The 25829-nt window shown below is 38.2% G+C and overlaps 7 protein-coding genes across 12 annotated transcripts in view; 3 read left to right on the forward strand and 4 right to left on the reverse strand.

The window, feature by feature from the left end:
• Positions 1 to 495: 495 nt before the first annotated feature.
• LOC115621264 lies at positions 496 to 6801 on the reverse strand. The gene is made up of 4 exons (XM_030514863.1): positions 5997 to 6801; positions 3246 to 4805; positions 2425 to 2999; positions 496 to 2361 (listed from the first exon to the last, which is right to left on the reverse strand). The coding sequence occupies exons 1-4, from the start codon at positions 6622 to 6624 to the stop codon at positions 718 to 720; spliced, it is 4407 nt and encodes a 1468-aa protein (XP_030370723.1). The 5' UTR covers positions 6625 to 6801; the 3' UTR covers positions 496 to 717.
• A 1443-nt stretch (positions 6802 to 8244) lies between these two features.
• Positions 8245 to 9653, forward strand: LOC115621414 (short coiled-coil protein). Of its 2 annotated transcripts, none has more exons than XM_030515061.1 (3): positions 8245 to 8267; positions 8917 to 8994; positions 9056 to 9653. In XM_030515061.1, the coding sequence occupies exons 1-3, from the start codon at positions 8249 to 8251 to the stop codon at positions 9406 to 9408; spliced, it is 450 nt and encodes a 149-aa protein (XP_030370921.1). In that variant the 5' UTR covers positions 8245 to 8248; the 3' UTR covers positions 9409 to 9653. The 2 variants fall into 2 exon arrangements, with proteins under 2 accessions (XP_030370921.1, XP_030370922.1); XM_030515062.1 differs by lacking the exon at positions 8245 to 8267 and adding an exon at positions 8841 to 8859.
• Positions 9654 to 9734: 81 nt separating this feature from the next.
• Positions 9735 to 12203, forward strand: LOC115621253 (cysteine-rich hydrophobic domain-containing protein 2). 2 transcript variants are annotated; one of them, XM_030514848.1, is made up of 5 exons: positions 9735 to 9870; positions 10350 to 10484; positions 10546 to 10915; positions 11473 to 11683; positions 11762 to 12203. In XM_030514848.1, the coding sequence occupies exons 3-5, from the start codon at positions 10788 to 10790 to the stop codon at positions 11927 to 11929; spliced, it is 507 nt and encodes a 168-aa protein (XP_030370708.1). In that variant the 5' UTR covers positions 9735 to 9870; positions 10350 to 10484; positions 10546 to 10787; the 3' UTR covers positions 11930 to 12203. The 2 variants fall into 2 exon arrangements, with proteins under 2 accessions (XP_030370708.1, XP_030370707.1); XM_030514847.1 differs by lacking the exon at positions 9735 to 9870 and having other exon boundaries at positions 10295 to 10484.
• A 419-nt stretch (positions 12204 to 12622) lies between these two features.
• Positions 12623 to 17981, reverse strand: LOC115620584. 4 transcript variants are annotated; one of them, XM_030513889.1, is made up of 3 exons: positions 17924 to 17981; positions 15096 to 15957; positions 12623 to 14506 (listed from the first exon to the last, which is right to left on the reverse strand). In XM_030513889.1, exons 2-3 carry the CDS (start codon positions 15898 to 15900, stop codon positions 12888 to 12890), a joined length of 2424 nt encoding a protein of 807 aa, XP_030369749.1. In that variant the 5' UTR covers positions 15901 to 15957; positions 17924 to 17981; the 3' UTR covers positions 12623 to 12887. The 4 variants fall into 4 exon arrangements, with proteins under 4 accessions (XP_030369749.1, XP_030369750.1, XP_030369751.1 ...); XM_030513890.1 differs by having other exon boundaries at positions 17918 to 17966; XM_030513891.1 differs by lacking the exon at positions 17924 to 17981 and adding an exon at positions 17780 to 17798.
• Positions 17982 to 20567: 2586 nt separating this feature from the next.
• LOC115621604 (probable V-type proton ATPase subunit d 2) lies at positions 20568 to 21719 on the reverse strand. Its single transcript, XM_030515297.1, has one exon. The coding sequence runs from the start codon at positions 21694 to 21696 to the stop codon at positions 20638 to 20640; it is 1059 nt and encodes a 352-aa protein (XP_030371157.1). The 5' UTR covers positions 21697 to 21719; the 3' UTR covers positions 20568 to 20637.
• A 1165-nt stretch (positions 21720 to 22884) lies between these two features.
• LOC115620570 (G protein-activated inward rectifier potassium channel 3) overlaps positions 22885 to 25829 on the forward strand; it is a 42687-nt gene continuing 39742 nt past the window's right edge. The window contains exon 1 of the mRNA XM_030513865.1: positions 22885 to 22958. The gene's annotated coding sequence lies outside the window, so the exon portion shown is untranslated. The remainder of the gene's footprint in view (positions 22959 to 25829) is intronic.
• On the reverse strand, positions 23858 to 24778 carry LOC115620571. The gene is made up of 3 exons (XM_030513871.1): positions 24649 to 24778; positions 24308 to 24589; positions 23858 to 24240 (listed from the first exon to the last, which is right to left on the reverse strand). The coding sequence occupies exons 1-3, from the start codon at positions 24751 to 24753 to the stop codon at positions 23989 to 23991; spliced, it is 639 nt and encodes a 212-aa protein (XP_030369731.1). The 5' UTR covers positions 24754 to 24778; the 3' UTR covers positions 23858 to 23988.

Raw genomic sequence — 25829 nt, forward strand, 5'->3', positions numbered from 1 at the left:
TTAATTTGTTTATGCATTCCTAATGAGACTATTTAAATCGCGGTCAATCTGTTAGTTTCCCGTCAAACCTCGTGAATCGGCGAAGGTGACCAAAATAAAGGAAGTAAAAATACTGGCAGATTAGATACTACGGGAACAGTAGGACTCTACTTCGCGGATGACCATGGAGAAATGTTTTTTAATTGTAAGGTCCAGTGTAAAGATGAATTCTTAGCACGTTTTAATTGTCTTCTTTGGTGAGAAAAATGAATTTCAGAATATTCGAATTACGACTCCAATCATCATGACAGAAGCACGTTCCAAATATCAAAGTTATCATAAGATTTAATAATAGTGTCCAACATAGGACACAGATCTTAAATAAAGACATACCTTTATATTGGGGGGACAAATATGATATAATGTTCATAAAATTTCAAAGATCAGGACATAATTATTCTTTATTTAGCACACATGCGCATAGATTTACATACATATGTACAGAAAACGGTGGAATCAAAAACGCATATACACACTATAAGTAGATAAATTCGCTTAAATGTAAATAAAAATAATACCCAATATTGGTAGAATGAAACATAGGGGCGCAACAAAGCTTAGAAAATAGGTAAATAAAGTAGAAATCCATGATAATAATAATGTAAGTGTGTATGTATAATATTCTTATATATGTATATAGAAAAACCTAAATCGCAAGAGTTTTATACATCAGAATTCCTAGGATGCTCTTGTTTCGGCTTCCTCATTATCTAGACCGTCAGTGAAATTCTTTTTATGATTGGCAATGCTAGTAGATGGCTTTACACTTAAGAAATCGTCGTTGTCCAAGACAACATCCTCTTCTCTATCTTCTACAATATTATTTGCATTTTCTTCATCCATATGACCAATTTCGGTTTTAATTCTCTCATGCTCGAATGGGCTGTTTTGTTGATTCCTGTAATCTTCCAGACGGACAAGACTAATGTCTAGACCGGTTTTGCTTGTTTCAAATTTGCACACGGCCGCAATACGCAAATTGACAATTGTCGAGAATAGTTTAACAGCCGGGCCCACTTTCAATTTTAAGTATCTGGAGAGATCATCGCGGCGCAACAAAAGAAGAGCTCTTCCATCGACATCCTCATCGAGAAGTACTTTGGCGATGTCTTCAGAGTGCAGCGACCGTTCGATATATTCGTACACATCCCAATTTGTCCAGTGTAATGGGTTAGTTTTGATCTCATCGATTTTAAAATCTCCGTTCGTTTGCCACAAACGATAGTTTCTTATATATTGTGGTCCATAGTCTTCCACAATAGTTTTGGCAATGTCCAGACTAACAAGGTCAACATTTTTAGCTGGGTCCGTATCTACAGAAGTTTGCTGCTCAACATTTGGTTCCAGTTTGATACCACTGGTGACCACTTCAGCTGGCGCTTCATGGTTTTCGTTTACTGATGGCTTTTCTATTTTCGCAGCATGCTTTGTTTCCCTTTCAAATTTTATTGGCGACTCTTCCATTATTCGCATGGGCGAAAGTCTTACAGATTTCGGTGCTGTATATTCTGAGGATTTTTTCGAACCAGATGATAGTTTCCTTTTCGAGCTCTCCACCTTCAAAGTATTTGACATTGTCATTGACAATGGTGTTGGGTGTTCGCTTTCGGAAGGTGGCAACTCACGGATTATCTGGAAACTAGATACGCGCGGCGGTTTCACTGTTTTAGAGCGCCATTGGCGCCAATTCTCCGGGGCATAGGGACAACAATCACGTAGAGCGTGTACATTTAGATTGAAACGTTTGGCATTTCCAAAGCCTCGACAACCTTCAACATCACAGGGCATTTGGGGCGGGCGCTGCAAATAACCAGGCGGTGGTTCCAATTCATGCGAAGTAGCCTCACACCAGCCAACCGGGTGCAAATCAGGACTATCATCCTCTAGCCAAAAATAGTACTCCGCTGGCCAGCAGTCCAAATGTAGCTGCACACGATAGCCTTTGCGCGTGACGACTGTCGCTGGGCGAATGAGGCATGGATTGCGCTGATCAACGACCTCAAGCTTCATCTGCGAATGAAATTCCATTGGCTCGCGGGGAGTAAAGAGCTCTGAGGGTGCAGCAACGCCTCCCATATCCCGTATATAATCGACCCAATTGAAGACTGACTTATGGAAATCTGGAGGCACTATTAGTTGCTGCCGACCCTGATGCCAATCGCAGGGATGTATGTACGGCGAGCTTACATGTGCCCAAAAGTCATAACAATCATCCCAGCCATCAAAATGTACGCGTATGCGTTCTCCAATGATGTCAGCCACCGTGGCCACACAAATTTTACCCGTATCATTGAGATCCTCGGCCTCAATATGCATGCCCACCTGTTAGAGAAGAGAGGCAATTGTTAAAAGGGGCAGAAATTTAATGACAGCAGATACACCTACCTCGAAGCCATTAATGCAGGGTGGTGACGATGCATTCAGGTGCGTAAAGAGCGAACGTGGTGCCGCCTTTTTGTTCGTCTTCACCAGGTACCGATACCAATTGAAGCGGCCCGCGTTATAGCCCTTGGGAGGCTGCAGTACGCGATTTGTGCGCTCACACCAACCAGGGGGGAAAATGTCCATGGAATCTGCGTTCACCCAGAAATCGTACATGGCGGAATAACCATCGAAGTTCAATTTCAAACGATAGCCACGCACTTCGACAATGGTGCAGACGCAAAAGAGCGAACAATTCTCCGGATCAATAGCTTCCAGTTTCATGCCAATTTCAAAGCAATTCGGACTGATAGGGAACGGATTTAGAAATAGGTGTATTGGGGCGGCATTGCTATTGCCCTTCATCATCAAATAGTCGCTCCAACGAAAAGGTTTCTTAGTGCCGGTGCTTGTGCTTCGTGCATCGATAGACTGGCGGGGCATTTTGCCAGGTGCAGACTCCTGTGAAACGACAGGATTGCGGCGTTTAAATGCTCGACGTTTTTGAGCTCGTTTGACGCAGTTGATGGAACAGAAACCTAGTAACACAAACCAATAAAAATCCTTATTAATCAAAAATACCTTCTGACAAATTATATAATATAATGAAAAGTATATAACATTTTTTTTGTTCTTTTTAATTTACATTTCTGCTCCATGGGTTTTCTTCAAATAGATTTTGGGGTTGGGAAGAGTTATTTTGTTGCTGCACTGCTGAAACTATTTTTTATTTTTGCTATCTAGCAGTATGAATATAGTTATGGTTAGTAAAGTGAGGGACTTACGTGGTGCCAGGAAATCGGTAGCTGGGCCATGACCATTGCATCGTATACAGAGATCGAGCAAAGGGTGCGTGTTTTTCTTCGGTCTACGGACGGGACGATCAAAAAGTGCCATCTCGAAGTAACTGGCCGGTCCCTGGCGCGGCTCACACCGCTCGCTTAACTGCAGCAAATTGAAGTGATTGAGATCAAAGCGCAGCTTAGAGTTCTGCATGCTGGCGGGTTCATTATTACACCACTGAACCATGTTGAAATACATCTGCATACTGCGCTTCAAGCTGTGAAACCTTTTACTGGGCGGGATGCGCTTTTCGTTCGTGGGTGCTTCCGCTTTTGACAATAGCATGTTTTCATTCGGTTGCTGAGCAAGCCGTGCAAATGGAGCCAGCTGTATAGTTGGAGCAGATGTCTTGGAGGTGTTACCACTGATTGAGCTCGACGAGGTAGAAGCCGATGAGGGTGAAGAGATGATCACCTGCTCGTCACATTTCAGCGACTTTTCAAAGTCCTCCGTAGACACAGGCAGCGTTTCGGCCTTAACAATGTTAATGGCTGGCATTGTTGGAACATTCTGCTGTGATTGCTGCTGCTGTTGGCCAGTAGGTCTGTTGACATCAGCAGACTCTACGGGCTTTGGAGATGGCACAAAAACTTCCTCCACATCGCTGCTATCTGCATCGCTATCCACATCCTTTTCGCTCGCAGCTGGACTGCTTTTTAATGCATTTAATACGTCTTCATTTTGTGATGTTGCTGTTGTTGTTGTTATGGGTTGAGCAGCTTCCACTGGTTGTGGCTCAGGTGATACGTCCTCTTCATCGGTGTCGTCTTCTATAGTAATGGTTTCAATTGTTTTTTGCTGTTCTGAGCGTCCTGCTACAATTTTGGCCATTACATTCACCGAATGTCTACGTCCTGGTGTACCCTGCTCCAATACATTTGTTCGGTTACCTGCCAAGGATTTAGAACGCTGTGTGCGATTGCCTCCGGCTGCTTCTGATACAATTTGAATAGGAGTTGGCGGACTTGGAACTGGCCGTGTAATGACGGCGCTCGGAATTGCCACATTTTGAACAGTCGCCATCAAATCATCCTGTTGTGCTGCTTGTAAAACTGGGGCTGGAGCCGGAACTGACGTTGATGCCGCTGTTATTGTGTCAGATACTTGAGTTTTCACTTGTTTGATGCCAGTTGTTGTTTTGGTTGGTGCAGGACTCAATTTGCTGGCTGTGGCAATGCTTGGAGGGGGTTTTGGGGTGACGGCAACAAAGGGTTTTTGCACTTTGGTCATTACGTGCTGTTGATGCTTCGACTGACACTGATCCTGTGCTTTTGGCTTTGATTTTTCACTATTCTCAGTGGGTGTGCCTGGCCTCGATACAGGTTTATTGCCATTGCATAGGTTCTTCTTATTGCCATTGAGTGCCTTGGCCAAAATGACGGAACCCCCAGCGGAATTCTGGACCTGTCCACATTTGGTAGCATTCATGTGGCCAAGACGAAACCGTATTTGCTCGACAGCCGATTTGCTTAGTGTTACCGAGGGTTTCAGTGGCACTGAAACTAAACAAAAGTAAACTTATTAAATAAAAATTAAGAATGTGATTCACAATATTTTCTTATAATAAAATGGTATGAGTCATTTCGTGGTCACTGTTCAGCAGTTATACCGATTCCTAAGACAAACAATAGATTAGCGAAAAATGCAATTATTTCGATATAGGATAACACACATTATTTTGGTACACGATCTGTTTACGTTTGAAAGCACTAAGATTCCGAGATAGATCTTTAAAGCTGTAAAGTTTCTCGGAGGCTGATCATGCATTCAGTTTCTTCTGTGATGATCAATTAAAACAAAACGAAACTAAAATCCCACCCAATTTCTAATGCAGATGCAACCTGAAAGAGTCGTTGCGCTTCGTTGGCACGCCCGCCTTACAAAAAAAAAATTTCTGCCATAGTTGTATAAAACGTTGATAAAACGCTCTTAATAAATGTTGTTATTGCTGTTGTTGCTTTGCAAGCATGTGTGCATTATAGCTCAATAAACTTTAGCATGCTTCGAACCCAAAACGAACACCTTGCACATGTGACATCAGCTCAAAACTATAAAAGTTAAAATATATTCTCTTCAAGTTCTGAACATCAGTGATGTGTTCGTTTTTCTTTTTTTTACCGAAAGTAATTTAATTCCAATTCAAAACAAAAACCGACTTCGATACTCACGAATATCTTTCTTAATGCAACCGCCTCTGCTGATTGAACAAGAACAGGAAAAAACAAAAATGAAATTTAAAAATAAATAAAATAAAGACGATATACTTGTAATGAACGTAGAAAAAATAAAACGGCATGTATTATGTACGTAAGGTACACACGCTGCTATAAAACACAATAATCTACGCACTCACGCCACCACGTCCGCGACCACCACAAAACTGAATGAGACTGGCGGCAGGCACACTCTGAATTGAAAGCGAAGCGAGCGAGCCCACACATATAACAGAAAACAGCATGCAGAGCAACATTTTGTATAGTCGACTAAAACTGATTGAAGAAAGGAAGAGGAAGAGGTGGCGGTGGCATTGGTGGTGGAGGAGAGGGCTAAGCAGCAAAATTTGTAGCTAAAAAAAAAATTACATATCGATCCGAGATCAAACTTTAACGGGCCACAAACTCGTCCACACTCAAAGGCACATTATATAACATCAGATAGATATATAAAGATAGCGATAGTGAGTGGGTACTTACCCGATTTGCCAGCAATGGAGACCAGTGCAGTGATGTTGGGCAATACCTTCGGGATCGTTGACGTCGTCGTCGTTGTCGTCGTCGACGACACCGCCGTCTGTGGTTGCGGTGTCGTTCCAGTGATTCCTACTGGGCTCGCCATCTTGGTGCTGTTGATAGGTGTATTGCTGGAGACAGAGACGCCATTCTGTGCATGAGCAGGCAGTATCATCACGGCTGGCTGCGGATTGCCAGCTTTGGCATTGACTGGCACTGGCAATATAGCTAACGTGGTTGAACCATTGGGGTTGGGGGTCAATTGAATGAAGGGACTGGACGCTGCAGCTGAGGATGCCGTTTGGCTGATATGGTGATTGGTTTGTACAACATTAATTGGCTGCAAATTGCCTTTGGGGGCCATAGTGTGGCTGTTGTTGTTATTAATATTGTTATTATTTACTGTAAGATGGCATGGCTTGGTGGGCATTGCAGCAATTGGTAAATAACGCACAGGCATGGGTTTTGATGTTTTTACACTAGTCACGCTACCAACAGGAGACGGAGACGGTTTCACACTCACTGATGGTGACATCTGTATTTCCATTTTTGTATGATTATGTTCCGCTGCGCCAATGTTGGCGGGCAGCATATTTATTTTCACACAATAGAGTTAATATTGGGCTAAAAATTTAAATTGTTTTTGCACTTTCGTTTTCAAAGTTTACTCGTCGCGACGCGTCTCACACTTTTCAACTGCTCAATTCATTAATTCATACGTTGCGCCGCGTTTTGTACACTACCATACAGTTTCGCATGGAATAGTATTCGGTATTAGTAGTATCGAACTTTGTTGGCGATAGTAACAATATCTTGTTTCTGTTCGCCGTCGTTTTTTTTCATCTTCAGAAACTTTGAACTTTAATTTTTTAAAATGTTTTGATTTAAATTGCTAATTTCATAATCATTTTTAACGCTAATTTGTTGCGCGTTTTTCAATCCACATAAATATATTTTTTTTTCAATGGGGTTGATTTAATAGCAAATGGCAACGCCAGCTCTTCACTTTTTTCCCGCAAGTATTTAAATATTTTTCTGTTACGAAATAGTTTGCGCTGAAAATATTACAAATACATATATTACACACAATATGAGTAATTTATTAAGAAGTTAAAATAATGCCAGTAATAGTATATGGCATTATAAATGCATTGCATTCTATTATGGTTTTACGCGCCCGCTGGCCAGGCTAAAATTTTTAAGCCAGTTGGCAGGGTTGGTATTGATACCATTTTTAGGTTTTCTTATATTTATTTTGTTAATGGGGTTTGACCAATGATTTCAACTGATGTTTATATTAACTACATTTCCTGCCCTTGGATGTTTGCATGAAATTAAATCAAAATTCAAAGGCATTGGACGGTTTTTTTTTAGCGTATACAAGCTCGGTGATGCTTATCAGAGGCTTGCCAAAAATTATAATCATGCAAATAAGCTATTTCTTTATTGAAAATTTGTATATGTATATGACCATGTTAATGAAAGCTTACCCTTAACTACATCTTCATCTTGATTAATCAAAACATAATAGGACAAACATATCTTTAGTCGGGGCAGGCGCTGAATGTATATACATATGTATGTAGGTACATACGTACATATATATTAATTAAAAGTTTCAGAAATTTGTAAGTGCATATATATTTAATATATACATGCATGTTTCTATGCGTATGATTTAATCCATAAGAGCATACAAATCTATAAAGCAAAATTATAATTACATTCATCAACGGAAAACTTACCTGGAAAATCATCAAGGTTTATTTTACCCCAGACGGCCAGAGGGCTGTAAAAAACATTTCCCTTTTCTTGTCTTTGTTTCTTTTTAGGAAGACCTGAATACTGTTTTTATATGGACTCGCTTAGTTCACAAAGGTAAGATTGACAGAAGACCTTTTCCAAGTCGGAGAAAAATCGGTATGTTAAAATGTTTAATATAGAATCAGGGCTGTGAAAGCACGCGTATCTATTTACCTGACGATCTTTGTGAATTGAGTGGCAACTCTGCGGTCACTAGTTTCGGTTATTTTTTTAAATAGATCAACTTACATGTTCAACATTTTTAATTCAAAATTTTACTTTACGTGAGACCTGTAAATAATGATATTGATTTGACTTTATCTTCATCTTAAACAGCTTAGTCCAACTAAAAACTGGACCCAAGTGAACTTATCTAATGGTGGTATCAATATTGTTAGATACCATTTAGCGCTATGCAATTTGCTTGCAAAGGTAACGAATGGAAAATGGAAAAATAAATGTGATTTTTCGTGTTTTTTATTTAAACAAAAAATATGAATTGCTTTGGTTTGATTTTGTTTATAGTTATCTTCTATGCTGTATATATGCATACAAAAAATGTTACACGAGAGCAGCTGATTGTTTTCAAAATACTCTTTCCGCCAGTGCTATAAAATTAAGTTTTGTTTAAGTGTTGAATAATATGTAGGTAGCGTCGAATATATAAAACTTTACCAACTTTACACATGCTAAAATTATTGTACAAGTTCTGCAAAAAGGTCGTTTTTATTATATTGTTATGTCATTTACAGATGGCTTTTAAAATGTTAAACTTACATAACAAAGCATATACCGACTTGGATGTAACTAAAAATGTCCTGCTGTTCCATTATTACAATTACCCGTAAGCTGTCGATGCTAACTTGACCCATATGATTGGCCTTTCGCATAGTTTTTGTACAGCCTTTTGGGAAAACATAAATTAAATAAAAGTCCAGTGACGATTTATTTATAACGAGAAACTAGAAAATTATTTTTAGCCCCTTGATCATTGCATTCTGCGTTGCCTGCTGTGATTTAGCACGTACAAAATACATCATATACAACAAAAACACTGGAGAATTAAATATAACTTTTGCAGAAAAATCAGTTATGTCTATAATCAACACATTACAAGATACTGATGACAACATTCTGCCCATTGATGAAGATCCACAGGGTGAGTGCAAAGGGCGGGTCCTCTTACATCACACTAATGTCATTTTATTCGCCCATCCCAGTTGTTATCAACGACGATGAGCCATCCGGTGCACAAAAAATACCCAACGGGCGCTCTATGGACTCCTTGCGGTCGTCGTTCACTAATCGGAGTTCCACGCCAGACTCCTCACACAATTCTCTTGATGTTGCGGACATCGGCCCTGATGAGCGAGAGGAGAAAGCACGTTTGATTACCCAGGTGCTGGAGCTGCAAAATACCTTGGACGATTTGTCACAGCGTGTAGATTCGGTGAAAGAGGAAAATTTAAAATTGCGATCAGAGAACCAGGTGCTTGGCCAATACATTGAGAATCTGATGTCGGCTTCATCTGTGTTCCAATCGACTAGTCCCAGCGCTACAAAAAAGAAGTAGGCAGTCTTTTAATCTGCTAAACACCGCCCACACACCTAAGAAGCCTTTGTCGTTCATAAAAACACTAAAGCGAGATTTTTTGTGTATGCACATTCCTTGATTCTGTGCGTAACTTTATTTATTAATTTAGGCTAAGCACCTCCGATCGAATATGCAATATACAAGTATTTATTTAACAATTACTATACATAAACTTAACGCACTAAAAAGCTTATGCTAAATAAATCAATATTACCCGCTTGGTATTTGAAGCATTAAAACTTTTCCTTAGGCTTGGCAACCCTGCGCCTATGACAACAGCTGGCCAGGGGAACAACACGTTCATTGGCAAAGAAAGAAAATTTATTTTCATTACAAAAAAACAAAGCGGATAAAAGATTTCGAATCAGTGAGCGATCATAAAAAAGTCAATTCGACCCGAGAAAAAGAGAAAAATAACATTCGCGGTTCGCCCATTACACGGTTAGTTACAAATATGGGGAAAAGTGATTGCGAAATAAGTAACAGCAGCTATGCGTGTAACAAATAAATTACGTTGTTGTTGTTCTTGTTGGTGGTGCTGTGAACAATGACAGATGCTCATCAATACCTAATAAGGAGCTGTGGCATTGAAACTTAAAATAATGATAGAAAAATCAAAGTGCACTAGAATTATTGTTGTTTCTCTTTTCCATTTCTTTGCGTTGGCTATTGGGACCAACTAATAGAATAAAAGTGCAGGGAGCACGATTTGCTCTCACGGCCCCCAACAATCGCAACAACAACGATAGCTGCAGACAGTTTTCCAGTGTTGCACAACACGGCTTACTGCCTGCAAACACAACACGCAGGCACAAACACACACATGCACATGGTGCTTACATCAACTCGTTTATTTATCGTTTAGCTTAATAATATTTATTTTTGAATTGTAATGGTGTGCCCCTTTAAAAAACACAAAGGAAGTCATTGCATCAACGTATCAGCACGCAGCGTTACGCTGTCTACGCGTATGGCGGAAGCAGACAGCAACAAAGGCAACAACAACAACGGAGACAGAAGCAGCAGCGACAATCGCTTTTATTTACAACAACAAAGTAAGCGCCCCCAAAATCAATGAAAATTACAACTACATGCAATTTATATTTGTATTTGTAGATTCAGTCCGAAACGAGTAAAGCAAATAACTGCAACAAAAACAACAGCACAGGGCAGCAGAAACGAAAAAAGTGCCGTCAAAAATATGTGTTGACTTCTGCAGCGCGTGTAACTGTAACGTCTGCTACTGATAGCTCTTATAATTTATTATTCACATTTCTCTTTGACGCACTCTGACGTCCGTGCGCCATCCGTCATCATTTCCTTCCTCTCAGTAACGAAAGCACAACTATCTGCCAGTCATGTCTTTTTCCGATTTCGATGCCATTTATGAGGACGAACAGCTGGATGAATTGGAGCATTTTCAAGACCAGACGGTAGCTCCAGTTCCTGAGCCTATTATCATACGTGGTGCTGGCAATATGACTGTGTAAGTTGGGACACATGGGTGGCAATATAATATTGAAAATAGGTCATTTGCAAAGAGATGGAATTCTTTGTTGGTGGTAATAAGACGTTACAATTAGACTGCAGTTTTGAATATGATTCAAGGTTCTTTTTACATATGCATGTCAATTTGGTGCAAACGCAGTTGCTTTCAGTTGATATTTGAAAAAAGATTTTGATGGATATTTTTATCCCAAATATACTTCTGATGCCGTTTCAATTTATGTTCATACATTTAAACGCATTAAACCTGGAAAGAATAGTTTTCTTGCATTATACAAGATAAATGCATACATTTTTAAGCAATTCCCTAATACTGTTGTATGTTGAAAGGATGTCTGCATTGCTTTACAGTCTAAAAATTAAATATCTTTAGACACTTAAAGATTCGATCTTAGAAAGGCCTTTCCAATTACAAAATCGCTCATGTCCCAAACAACATTTGCAAAACTCTTAACAATAGGATAAAATAGAAAAGGAAAATATGTTAATTGAAAGAACTTTTAAAAACCAATATTTATGTTTTGGTTTTGATTCCAGCTTCGGTCTCAGCAACCGCTTTAACACAGAATTTCCGTGCGGTCTCGTCTCTAGAGTTGCGCCTGAAGAATTTAAGGCAACCATCGGTCGGATTAATGGAATACTAAAGAAGACGCTGCCTGTGAATGTAAAATGGCTTTTCTGTGGCTGTGTCTGCTGCTGCTGCACACTCGGATGCTCCCTCTGGCCTGTTATATGCTTGAGCAAACGAGTACGTATTGTTATCACAATAAATATTTATATACAAGTATGTACATATATGTAATAATACTGTTTTGTGAACTTATAGACACAAATAACGCTGGACAAACTGCTCGAATGGGAAAATAGTCATCTATATCATAAGCTTGGGCTACACTGGCGCCTGCATAAGCAACAATGTGATTCCAATTCCATGATGGAATATGTTATTTTAATTGAATTTATACCTAAAACGCCCATCTACCGGCCCGACTAAACGGCTTGATGGGACGGCTTAACGTAGTTGTAAATTATTATACATACTAGCAACTAAAACATTGTTTTAGGCGTATACATTTACAAAGGCAAGCCACTAATTTAGTGCAAGTGTCAGGTGTATTGCATTCTGCAAGCAAATTAAAACACAGGATGCATACATATACACAATTTAAGCTAATTTATCAGTAGTAATATTTAATTTATAGTGTAAACAAATTTTCAGAGAAATGTGTAGCTAGTAAGAAAATTTAATTTCTCGTATGTAAATGTAAGGGCGCTTTAATTTTCATTTTGTTTTAAATATGCAAATGCAATATTAAACAATTTCTTGTTAAGAAATTCAAAAATTATGTGTTTGTATGAAACTACTTTCTAGTTTTCAGGTAATTAATCAAGGATTTATAATATATTAAAGTGGATGGCGACTTATCTTCAAACGAAGTTTGGGAAAAGTATAATAGATCCTGGATATTTGGTACCCATCAGGATTCTGTATGTATGGTAGTACGTTTAATCTTTCACTCTCAAGTTTTAAGCTCACCAACACAACGGGATTCCCCCTAATTATTCTAGATTTGTATGTACATACATACTTGTATGTATGTATGTATATACATATGTATACTCTGTATGCTGTATGTATCCATAATTGTACTACAACTTTAAATACTTGTAGTTATACAATCAAATGTTTTCGTTTAAATTAACAGGGACTGTTTTCTTTATTTTTCCCATTTGATAAATAACTAAATACAATATATTTCATTAATAGATAGTGTTATTAACTATAATAAGTCTTTTTTTTCGCTCTAACAGTGCCATTTTAGGAAATCAATTACAAAAAAATGTCTTGCTTAGTCGGAATGTTTAACTATTCTTGGAATACAGTAACAGAATTGTACGGATAATAATACTTTAGACCTATTATATAAGAGAAGGAATGGAATTATTATAATCTACTGCGTATCGAGGCTCTGACTTGAGGCATCGTCAGTTGTCGGTGCTTCCTTTGTCATCTCGTTTGCCTCACTCTCTGCCTCAATGCTCTGATGTGTATCTTCATCCACATCACCATTAAATGGCTTTTCTATTCCTTCGATTTGCGCAGTTTTTCCCTCTGAAGGGTCAAATTGCATGGTGCTAATGCCACTCACATTCTCATCTAATTTTCCTTGCTTTGCTGTAACTTCTGCTTGTGCGGTTTCCATGTCTTCCTGCAGCTCAATTTCTGGCTGCTCTTCGACTTCCGCTTGAGGACCACCTGTCATTATTTCAGACTCTTGCAACTTGGCGCGCGATTGTTTCGAGTCCATCGGCTCCACCTTTTCAACCTTTTCAACCTTATGCACCTGCTTGATTAGATCGTTTGCAGTGCGCAGCAATTCATCGGTTTGCTTGCGAAGGGCACGCATGACGATCGTGTCTTGCTTCAGCTGGAACTCATGCTCTCGCCGCGCCATCTCCTTTTGCTGTGTAAAAAAGTCTCGCATCATGTTTGACTGCGCGGTATACAAGGCACTGGTCAGTTGGCTGAGCTCCTTCTGAAAGATCTCGTCCTGTTTTAATTGCTGCGCCTCGTCTGCGCCCTTGCCGCTCCCGTGATGATGATTAGAAGTGCTGCCATTACTGGCCGTATCGGCCGTATCTGCACCATCGCCTTCATCCTCGCTATTACCACCGAACTCTGCGTCATAGCGTGATTTCAGGTTGGAGACTGAAGACATATTACGCTGCTGCTTTGCAGTAAGGGGGGAAGGCATGTCGGTAATCGCTCGCCTTTTGCGCTGCTGCATTATTTGCGCCTCCATCTGTGCCTGACGGCTGGTCGAAGCTGTTGTAGGATGGCCAAACATGGCGCGCGACAACATTGTAGGCACCACCGGTTGATTGGAGTTTGGGGATTGCGGCGGCGAGATGGACTGATCTAGATCCGGTATCAGCCGTTCGGGACGCAACGCGTAGGCAGTCTGGCGCATAGGAACCTGCTTGAGTCGCATCGCGTTGTTGTTGGCGGCAGTATTGCGTGTATTTGTAGACTGTATGCTGATCTCCCGTGGAATACGCACCGGCAGATTCTTACGCGCCGCCGGATGCTGCAGCGTTGGCAACATCAGCTTGGTGTTGGGATGCGCAAAATTGATGCTACCGCTGGTTTGAAGCGGACGCCCACGCATACCTGTATGCTGTGCCGCCTTGACCAGCGTCTGGGGTATTGGACAATCGATGTGCAACACCCCATGCGTAGGATGTTGCATTCTGTCCTTGGCAAAGGAGGCTACGCGCAGCGGCGGTAGCTGAGGTGTTGAGGTAAACATGTTGCTCTCCGTAGCCAGCAGTTTCTGCATTGCTGACGAGGGTGTGGCTGAGGGTGATGTCGGTGCAGTGGGGGGCGGCGTGTGAGTACCATTTCCATCTAAGTGCACATTTAGATCCATATCAGGCTCATTCTTTACGGACAACACAAAGGGTGTGTGATCGAATCCGTTGTCTGTGGCCAGCGAGGCATTTGTGCTCCGACTGAAGTCCAGGGTATCCCGTTCAGAGGTGTCGTCAGGATTGATCACTGTTTCGTAGCCTGAAAAAGTAAAATTATTAATAATTATCAAATAAAACAAATCCTTAAATTGGAATTGAAATTCCCAATTGTGAAGAGTTTTTTAGATCAGATATGAAATCGAAGCAATTACCCTAAGTTTGTTCAACCTAATTTTATATTACCGGTGCTGCTATCGTTTTTTTAGCTGTCAATGAATTTCAATAAAAGAAATAAAATAAGAATAAAAATCCAATTTTTGAGCAGGCCCCTAAATGTGTTGGAATTTGAAATATTTCTCTTTAAGTTATATTTGCAATACTATCATTCTCAATTATAGTTTTTTTTTTTTATCAATTAAAGAATTTTAATTCTATAAGTCAAGTTGATTGAAAGTTATTGCAGTGAGGAATGATTAGTTACATTTTTTATGGAAATTTGCCACCATCTTTAAATATTTAGCAACTTACGACTATTTGTTGAGCTTCGGAAAATATATCTCAAAGGTTTGTTGTACCAGAACCCCATATGTTATTATTGAGTTGTTATTGCTTTGAATTAATTTATGACAATTTGTGTCCCAATTATTTGCTTGTCTGGCCATAGTTTGAATTTAAATAGACCGCTGTACCTGTATCAATTGGCTCCGGTTTGATTGCGCCCAAACGAAAACCAAATATTGGATGTTCAACGCCCATTTCCGAATCGTTGTCTAGACTGCCATCCTCCTGTTGTTGTTGGTTGTGCTGTGAAAGGTCAGCCGTACCGTCCAAGGAGTTTGTTGAATTTTCGCACTCGCTGCCATCATCACCGTTCGCATTGGAACTCAGCATTTTGCACAGAAAACGGTAGACCTCCTCGGGGACGGTCTTTGGGGTGCCCAGCTTCTGACGTTGAGTAGTGTTGTAGGTCGACTTGAGAAACTTCCATTTTGTCCAGATCTGCACTACTGACTTTTTTACAAAGCCCTTGCTGCGCATTATCTCCTCTATACGCTTAAAGACGTTTTCACTCTTCACATTGCGATCGTTTAGTAGCTCAACGGCCCTTATCTGTTGCATTATGCCCAACATTTGCAGCATTTCCTCGCGACTCCACAGGTTGCGCTCAGGTTTTGGTTCCTTCCCGCTCGCATGTTGCTTGACGCGCAGCGGCGTGAGGAGACCATCAACATCGCCCACAACTCCGTTTCCCGTCGCGGCTGTATTGATTAGCTTTTTAACGCTTTGATTTTGATTCTGTTGGCGCATATTTTGCTCGACTTTGCTCAGTAGTCGCATTTTTGTGTGTTCGGCCACTGTGATGGGGGCCGGATGGGACCTTTTGCTGCTCCCGGAAATAGAGCTGTTGTTATAGGTGTCGTTGTTGTTCTTGTGGTAGCTGTGGGTGTTGTTTTTGTTGCTGCTGCTGTTGGCTTGCAAGCGCGGCATCAACATTTAGACGACAGTGCACACTATGCGACTTTGTGTGTTCACGATAAATTAAATAGAGAGCTGTAAGAGAGTATAAATATAAGTTGGTAACAGTTGGTTCAGTAATCATTCATATACATACATATATGTATGTATGTTGTACACTCATAATGTGTATATGTATGTATATAATTAATACAAAGATGTCTAGTTTGAAGCCAATACTTGTAGTATATAAAATTTGAATTTGAAATTCACAAAGCTCTGAAATATCAGTTAACATAATCTTAATGTCTATTTCTGCAAGGCACTCAAAACGCTGATATCTAACAATAGAACATTACATAATCATTTTCACGTGTTCGCAACTGTCAATACACAATATAATATACATTTTTATCGATTTTGATTAAGAATTTCAAAACGAATAATAATGACAGCGACGAATGGTAACACAAAAAGAACGAACTCAAAACACCAACACGCACGAAAAACACCGACACTCACAGAATTCTTACAAAACAAGTAAAAACTCAATAAACCAACTTGTACAAAACCAAACCTGACGATGATAACGAACGAGCACCAACTTTAGAAAACGTTTATAATCTGGCAATAAAATAAGTAATAGTATTGTTGCCACATATTTCTATGCGTAATCAGTTTTTATACTCGAAACAAGAAAGCAAGAACTCAAAATTATAAGTTGAAATTATTATTTTTTGTCATACTTTTTTTTTCTTTTGAGATGCATATGTATATAGGAGATATAAATACAGTCATGTATTTAAATGGTGGAGGAATGAAGCGACCTACGTATTGAAATCTAAATAACAAAGCTGAGTAATTTTCCAGCTAGCATTTCAACGCTTGTCGAACCAGAGTTGTTTGAGAACTACAGTGGTTGTAAAATGTACGTAATTTGATAATGGGTGGTCACTTGTATCCGATTTAGCTTGAAATGCAAATCTTCCGTGTTAATTATTCGCCTAAATAAAATCACAATGCACTTAACCTGAAACATGTCCGCGGAAAGATCGATATTGATAATTTGTTTTTATTGATTATCGTTATTGACCATTTGATCTTATTTTGATATTAAAATACCAAAATTTCAACTAATACTCGATACTTTTTATATCCATGTATTAACATGATCTGGAAAGACTAAAAATGTAACTCTTTAACTTTTTTTTTTTGTCAACCAATTTCTATCCATTTTAGTTTCGAAATATTTCGAAATTTGTATTTAAATGCTATGAAGTCAGAGTGTTATTTGCTGTCTAAAGTCAAATTTGGTTAGATAAAAAGTTCTTTTATGCATTCGCTGAAAATTTGAATAGTACATGAATCAAATTTAAGTGCCAAAAGCTTGCAGGAAATCGAAACTGCGCGACATGTTGGATGATTCAGAATACACCTGATTTAATTTTAAATAGGGCGCCTGTGTAATCACACTGTAGCACTTTTAAACGGATTAGCTTCATCCGATACAAGTTGTATTTAAATATTAGTAATTTTTCATTGATTTTTAGCTGTGACTGTGATTTTTAATAGCCAAATACCACTGTGTACAAAATTGGGAGCGAAAAACGATGAGAGAGCAGGCTGAGCTGTTCTCTGTCTCTCACATAAACTCACACAGACACACACTATGGCAAAAACACAGCACGAATGTGCGCTTATTATGCGCCTGTTGAGAATTTTTCAAGAAAGCAAAAGAACTCAGCAAATAAAAGTTTTACATACAAATGTATGTATGCATGGTATGTATGCACATATATATGTACGTACATATATATTGCCACTTCAATTAAAATGTTCAATAAAATAACATTATCTGGTAGCAATGACACTGATTCCAAATACCAAATAAATATATAAAATCAACGGAACAATTCACCGATAGGTTGTGTTGGCAGTTTAAACAAGAGCTGTGTCTGCACGAATTTCATATTTTCCAAACAGATTTCAATTATTTAACTATTTTTGAGACCGAAACTGTGGCAAACAAACACCTTACTAAACGACTGAAACTCACACATACACGTGCAGTATAGAGAGCAGCGTTCTCTCTCTCTGAGACATCAGCAGCAGCAGCAGCGCGTCGTCCGCAGAATAACCACCCGACTGAATGAAAATTTCAATACTGACGACTGAGTGTTTTCGAAAGCAACACGAAAGCAACGAAAAGATATATACTACATATATATGTATACAATAAAAAACGGGGCTACAAAAACTACTACGTTCGTATCATACACACATACTAGCATATTTACAATACAATATAGCGTTATTTTTTTGGAAAGGCGTAAATGATGCTAGAGTTGTTAGGTTTAGTTATATTAGCACACGAAGAAGACGCTCAGAATGAATCTATAAATTTATTTCGTATTTAATAGCCGGTAAAAACGAGTTTTTCCATTTCTTAGATTTTCTTGTGCGTTAATTTGTACTTTTTATTTGTATTTTTTATTTTGTAACGACTCAAATACTCAATGAGGAAAGTACATGGCAACGATAAAAATTGTCCCTATTTTTTTGTTGGCCTCCGCTTTTGAGCCACATTGCTCTTTGCATTCGATTCTGTTTTATAAGCTTATTCTCGATTTGGGTTGGATTTTACTCATTTTTGAGCTTAATTGATTCGATGGATATAAAAAAGGAAAGATTGACATTTTATGGGGATGATTTCACAGCTCATCGACATATTTAATAATGCGCTGCATGCTGTGTAGCCTCATGGATTGATGCTGTTGCCCAGGTATACAATAAACAAGAATTACAAGTTCAAGGCCAGGAAAAGAACGTGAACGTTTTTGGTGACGGATGGCGAGAGGAAGGGGCAGAAGACTGTGTGCAAGAACAGGAAATTAGAACTCGTCGCTAAAATTGAAACGCTGGAAAATGCGGAAAATATTTGATGCTTCAATAAAACACACATTCATCATGTATATATATATGCGTGTACAAATGTACATAGATACATAAGTATCTGCTCAAATCGCTTTATCTGTCAATGCAATAAAATTGAGTATTAAAAAAACCAAAACACCACCAATATGTGCACATAACTGTAGTATTAGAGTTAAGCTTTAGGCAGATACAAATGTGTGAACGTAGACAATTTATTTTGTTATTGTTGATAAACAAATGTGTACGCGTACACACGCATACACACATTCACACACAGTACATACACTAAATATTATCGGCTATAGGAAAACAATGAGAAACACACACTCTGGCACTCACATCAGAAACAGCTCTAGACTTGGATGATTCATGCAAAATCCAACACAACTAGCGAGCTAGAATCGAGAATCGGAACTGCGAAAAGAAAAACCAGCTTCTGCCTGCTTGCCTGTGTGTCGAAATTTTCGTATAGTATATCTGAAAGATTTCATAGAGCTCAGCTGATTTGTCGCGCAATGTTTGGGAAGGCAACATGCTGAATTTCAATATCATGCGTTGCGATGAGGGACCGGTGTTAGTGTAAGTGTAGTTGTATCTACACTTGTACGTATGCATACATACATGTATATACATATACATGTGTATGTGCGAGCCGCTGTATCAGCACGCTAGCAGTTAAAAGGCCATACCAGTATAAAATTTCAAACGTGGAAAAAATACATTCTGGGAAAAAAAACAGGTATTATTGTTAATACAAAAATTGATCGGATTGAATTATAAGTGGTTTTGACTTTTTATTTAGATATTTACCCATTAATTTCTATAATTCGATGTTTCTGTTATTTGGTCAAAATTTAATAATTATTACAATTATTGAACGCCTTATCTAAATAATTTCATTTAATATAATTTTTATTAATTTAACTGTGTGGTATTCACTGAAACCAAATAATTAATGCGAAAGTAAACCACTGCAGCTGTGAAGAACATTTATTCTTAATTCAAATATATTAAAAGTGTTGATGAACTTCAGTATTTCGATAATGTTGCTTTGAAATATAATAATAATTAGCTTAACTATTGGGATAACTTCCGATTTTTCAATTAGAAAATAATAGCAAAATTGATGAAATTTAGTAAAGCATGCTCAGCACCTGATACAAAGCCAACTAATAAAATATACCCAGAATCGAGTTTAATATATACATAAGTATTTGGTTTTCGTCGATAAACTGAACAGCGAACAATAATCAAAGATATACACACATACATATGTACATAATTTACAGTAATCTGGAATATACGTACATATTGTTAATTAGCTTAGTGGTAAAGTGAATGTTAAGGAATGCTTAATTTAACAAAATTCTTTAAGTTGTTTTATTTAGTTTTTACGAATATTTACTCTAAAAAAATATTTACTCTAAAAATGGAATATTTACTCTAAAGCTGCATTCTATTGATTGAGCTATTCATATGACCATTTCGTCCCTAATTTTTTTTTTGTAAATTTCCAATAAGTGTCCATAAAGAAAAACCTATTAAACAGATACTACGCTATTTTTGATATCATTGGGGCGACAGACCATCAGCAACATTATTTTCTTCTTTCAAGAAAATCCGCTATCAAGTTTTTATACCAGTGGTGAAATACTTGACGTTTGGCGAAATCAATATAGACGATTGGGGACTAAGAATTTGAAGATTTGAACTCAGCTACCGCTCATCTATCTTATTTAAAATGTAATATATTGAATTGGAAATCGAAAATGTTTGACTAACACAAATTAGTTATATTTTTATTGTAGTGATATTCGAAAAGCCAGTGACAATTGAATCGCATCACTCGAAAGGTATTGGTATGTATGCATTAACTTTATCCATTTGACCTTGGTAGATGCACTCAGCTATCCAGATGATGTTGCGGCACTCCATTTCTTTGAGTTTGATATAGGAATAGAAGACACCATAATGAAATTGTCGCATGTAGGACTGCACATGCTTCTTGGCTTCGAGCATGAGGAAGCGGTCTTCAAGCGAAATTAATCCGTCTGTGTCCTTCTCCATGCTATCAAATAATCCTGAATAGTCCATGAAATAACTGGCCACTGTGCGCACTCCATCAATATCAGTTACCTTTTCTAGTTCTCTTAGACCAGCCGGATAAAGTTGTCCTAAACTGGGAAAGAGCTTGGTACGATCCTCAGGCAACAAGTCTGTGTCTATTGAGTTGATTGTAATGATGATGGAGCGGCGATCCGCCTCAAAGCCCAAGAGGTCGCACATAACATCGGCGGTGGTACCACCAAGACTTTTGCAAAACTTATAGAAGTCCTCCAAATATGCCTTGTACAGAATATTGCGGATAATCTCGACGTTGATGTCTCGGAAATCCTCCTCATCGATTTTATCCGATAAAAATTTCGCCAAGGGTGTATCGATCAGTACTGCGCTGAATAGCTCATTTGTGTTGCTGGCCACTTCAATTGCCTCCAATTGATCAAACAAGCCCAAAGGATGACACATTGTAATTAATTTCTTCATTGGTCGGTTGTTGTTCAAGCCCGAAATAAGCAAAACTACATTATCGATCATATGTTTGTAGCGCATATAGTCCAAGAACGTGGATAACGGCTCGGTGGAGTTGGACCGAATGTAAGAAAATTGTCTCACGAGCTTTTGTCGCAAACGTTTCTCAAAGTTTTCAATTAAAATAGGCGTCTTATCAAACGCAAAAATATTACCATATTCGGTGCTTTGGATGTTCAACTTCAAGTCCTCTAGAGTTTCACACTGCGTGAGATTCAAATAGTCGGATTGCCTCAGCATGCCGTTCTTATAGCCACGAATAATACCCTCCAAATAGCCGGTATCACAGTTATATGTATAGCTATACGGCATTGTACAAACGTTTTTAAAAAAAAACTTTCCTCTTTAGCAATACTTGAATTCTTCAACCTAATTGAATTACTATTACGCTTAAGTTGATTTGCAATGCCTGCTCTGATTTTACATGATTCGGACTTGAGAATAGTTCAATAACAATAAATGAATATGACAGACTAATAACTTTTCTTAGAATTGACCGATTTTTAGCCTTCGGGTACATAGTGTAAAAATATTTTAAATGTTCAAATAGACAAAAGTCGTTAGCATGTTCTCTGAGAATGCGCAAAGAATAGAGAACAAGTTTAAGTATAATAAAATGTATAATAATAACTAAAAATTATTCTTTATATTGTGACATGCACGCGGGCTTCTTTTCAAATACAATACTGATAAATCAGGCAGCTTTTGCATGGCTGCGCAACAGCCGTTGCTGCAAGTGTTGCCATAATTTTGTCTTTTCTAAGAAAGTGGCAGCTCTTACAAATAAAAGGTGACCTGTCCGTTACTTTGCAAATGGAAATGTGATAAGCAGTTATGTTAAAATTATTACATATTACATTAACTAAATTAAACAATTGTGTAGTTTTTAAGATGCTGCTGATTAGTCTCCAAAAATATGCATACAATAATTTTGATAACATTATTTATTACTTACAGAATTCTATCGCATTGTTTATACCTTCCACCCACACAATTCGGTCATGCTGGATGCAATTATTTTCGCTCTCTCGCTCTTTTTATTTGCTTATGCACATGCGTCGTCTGGAAGCTGAGGGACCTGTTGCCATTGTTTACTTTCGGCTCGATTTAGTTTCTTTGCTGCGCTCGGGGATTAAGCATTAATACACTTTCTCAGTGAATGGTTTCTGAAAATAAACCCATAATATAGTAACACAAACAAGTGAATGAAATATAGCAGTTGGACTGATTTTATTTGTATGCATAATTTTTAATTGGACAGAATAAGAAGAAATCGTGCGTGTAGAAAAATAGGTGAATTATTGAAATATTCAAATGTGCTTGGACACTTCTTGCTGCCTTATTTAATTAGCGTTAACGGGCGCGTTAACGCATGCAAGACACATGTAATGTAAATAAATGCAAGTATGTCGAATCAAGTTAAAAGAAATATGAAATAATTTACGGTTCATAAGAGGACGGGCGCAGAGTGTATTTGAGTTACCGGTTTGTTTTCGTCAAATGACTTCGCTTCGCCAATAAATGAAGCCGTTAACCATACATTGTCACCGGTAATTACGTTGCTATTTGTACAGGTGAGTTAATGTGTGGTATTGTGTGTTTTTGCTTTACAATGCAGGAATTACAAAAAAGGCATAGATAAGTATTAGAATTTCAATACCTGGTAAAATAATTTGATGAGCTGAGTAGTCATACATTTTAATTAGAGTTTATTTGTTTGGTTGGCTTATTGTTTATTGTTGCTTGTGCCACTTTTCTTACAATTGCTTCAGGCAAAATAATTCATAATTTTCACGTTTCTCTAATTAGATTGCAATCAAATAATATGCGATTTTAAGAATAATTTCTATAAATAGGCCTCACACAGAGCCACCCACTTGAAATACTTCAAAGAATGTAAGATGAATTGCAAAGCGTTTAGATTTTCGCAAATATTTTATATTGGCAAAATTAACTAGGCTAATAGAAATACTTAAATGCAATCATTAGCTTAGATGCAATCAATTTGATTTCTATAGTTGATATTTATAATTTATGTGTAAAGTAAGTAATGTAAAACAAGCCTACCGTACAATGATTTTCTTTCATTTTAAAAGATTGCAGCATGTTCGTAAATATTTTTACTGAACTTTTGGACGAATACTTATCTCCATAATTTCTAGCTAATTGTTATAAAATGGCATCTCGTAAAAGATTCCCGATTTTGACGGACCGATGTCATTTCTAAATGAAGATACGTCGACTATTATACCTACATTTATAAAGGGCGCCTTGAGAAGACACAGGTCATAAACTTCTTCGACTTTTCGATAAGGAGGCGTAATTCCTCTAATTGTCCATCTTATAAAATTTTGATGACTAACGCCTTGACATTTAACTGATAAGTTTTGATGAACAAGTTTATTGCTGACATGCTTCCAAATTGTGGAAATGTCGGCTGACAGATTTATGATGGTCAGCAGGTAAACCATATGAAATTATATTATATATTCTATAGCGTATGTTAAGTGTGAAAGATAGTTCAGCTTGTTCGTTCTTGAATGGAAACATGATGTCATTTAGATGTTATGGGAAATGGGAAATGACAAAATGTATGAACTGTGTTCATTTCGTCTTGAAAAGTCTGTGTGCAGCGCCATAATAAGCCCGATAGATATAGACAGCTAAGGCTGCGTGTACAGCAACGACTGCTCCTATCGCTGATATAATGTCCGCATCAATGCCAGTGACCAGAAATACATTTTCCAGCACAATGAATTTCAAAATGAAGAAAGTGAAGATGGGAAAAATGCAAATCAATACGCAGTAGAACATCAGTAGTAACACTACAGAGGCGGCGCCCAGATCTTGAGAATTCTAAACAATTGGTGAAAGAGGATCTGCATGTAATTTCTGAAAGAGTTATCCTTCTAAAATAACGTACCAAGCCTTTCCACTCGGCCAGGGTTTCTTGCTTTTCCATTTTTGAAAATTCCTGCATAGCAATTAACCGGAAAATATAGGCGGTTAGACCTACATGCATGGCAATAACTGTGCCCACTGCGGAACCAATATCGGCATTCAAATCGGTGTTACTTATGCCAAAGATCCACTGAAACACAAACAGCTTCAGTGCACTAAAGATGAGCAAAGGAGACAGGACCAGCACCACAAAATAAAAAAGCAGCATGTGAAGGCACTGTAGCAGATGCTGTGCTCGATTTTTCTACACAGAGGGGAGAATCAAATACAAATATGTAGATGGTAGTATGATTGTCGACGCACCTTTGATATGCCGGGGGTTTCCATGCGAGGCAATTCCGGGCTGAGTCCAGACTCATTTTTTGCTGAACGAATTTTCCGTAGCTGGAGCCTTATTGTTCGCAACATTTTGAAAGTAATTGTGAGTTCGACAAATGTGACACAACAAGCAAGGCTCACAAATGTTTACTATCGAAAGAGTTGCTTTAAAAGACGATGATATGGGTAGTCTATCGTAATACTTCCCAAAAGTGAACATACTCTTCACTGCTCTTGACGAGCCACAAAAGTTTGTTTTCTGATAATAATGAGAGAGGAAAATGATGGCTTACTTTTAATGGGAATTAGGAGGCTTAAGAAAAATAAATAAATAGTATACACATATATCTTAAAGCACTTGCGTAACCAGCCCATTTGCATTGAAGTACTGCCATGCTTATAATACTATTTCTTGTATTATCAGATACATATACTACTAAGTAGTATGTTTCCCAATTTGCAATTTATAATTACTGGATTATCTAAGCAGGTCGCTATAGAAAAAGGGGAACATACGCAGTGTTGATTGAAAAAATCTCTGTACCTAACTGGATTAAATACCTTTAATGGCCTTCCTGTACTTATGCAGGTATGCTCAGCTAAAAATATAACTAAACACGCATTTTTATATGCCAGCTTATTAAATCTCAAGCTCAACAGAATTAAATGGAATCCAAGCAATAACTGCATATATGACATGCTTTATGGGAAAGCAGAAATATCTAGTCGCATGACCACGCGCCATATTTTTATGGCATAAATAAAGTGACATTAAGTTGAAGCTGCCAGGCACTTAGTTGGCCGCTCATAAAAGTTGTCATAAAAGCTTTGTCTAAATTGCGCCAAAGTAGTCCAAAAAATAGATTTAGTAGCTGAAGGCGATAAGATAAAAAGCCACAGCTCTCGGATATTATTAACGATTAATTAGGAAGACAACCCCTAGGTGTGTTGCCAGCTGGACAGCGGATATTTCTCTGTCTACAGTCCATCCGATAAGGAGGCCTGCAATCAGTGCCCATTGCCGGTGTCGTGATTTTTATGAACTCGCCCAAGATAGCTGTTATGCAGAATTTATTGGCCAAGATTAAACAGTTGCGCCTTTTGTTTTGGTCAGCTGACCGACAAATGAACAATATAGCGTTTGTTGCTGTTGCCATTGAGTATTT

The sequence above is a fragment of the Scaptodrosophila lebanonensis genome, unplaced genomic scaffold, assembly GCF_003285725.1.
Source record: "Scaptodrosophila lebanonensis strain 11010-0011.00,11010-0021.00 unplaced genomic scaffold, SlebRS2 tig00000024-arrow-pilon, whole genome shotgun sequence".
In the NCBI taxonomy this organism is placed as follows: domain Eukaryota; kingdom Metazoa; phylum Arthropoda; class Insecta; order Diptera; family Drosophilidae; genus Scaptodrosophila; species Scaptodrosophila lebanonensis.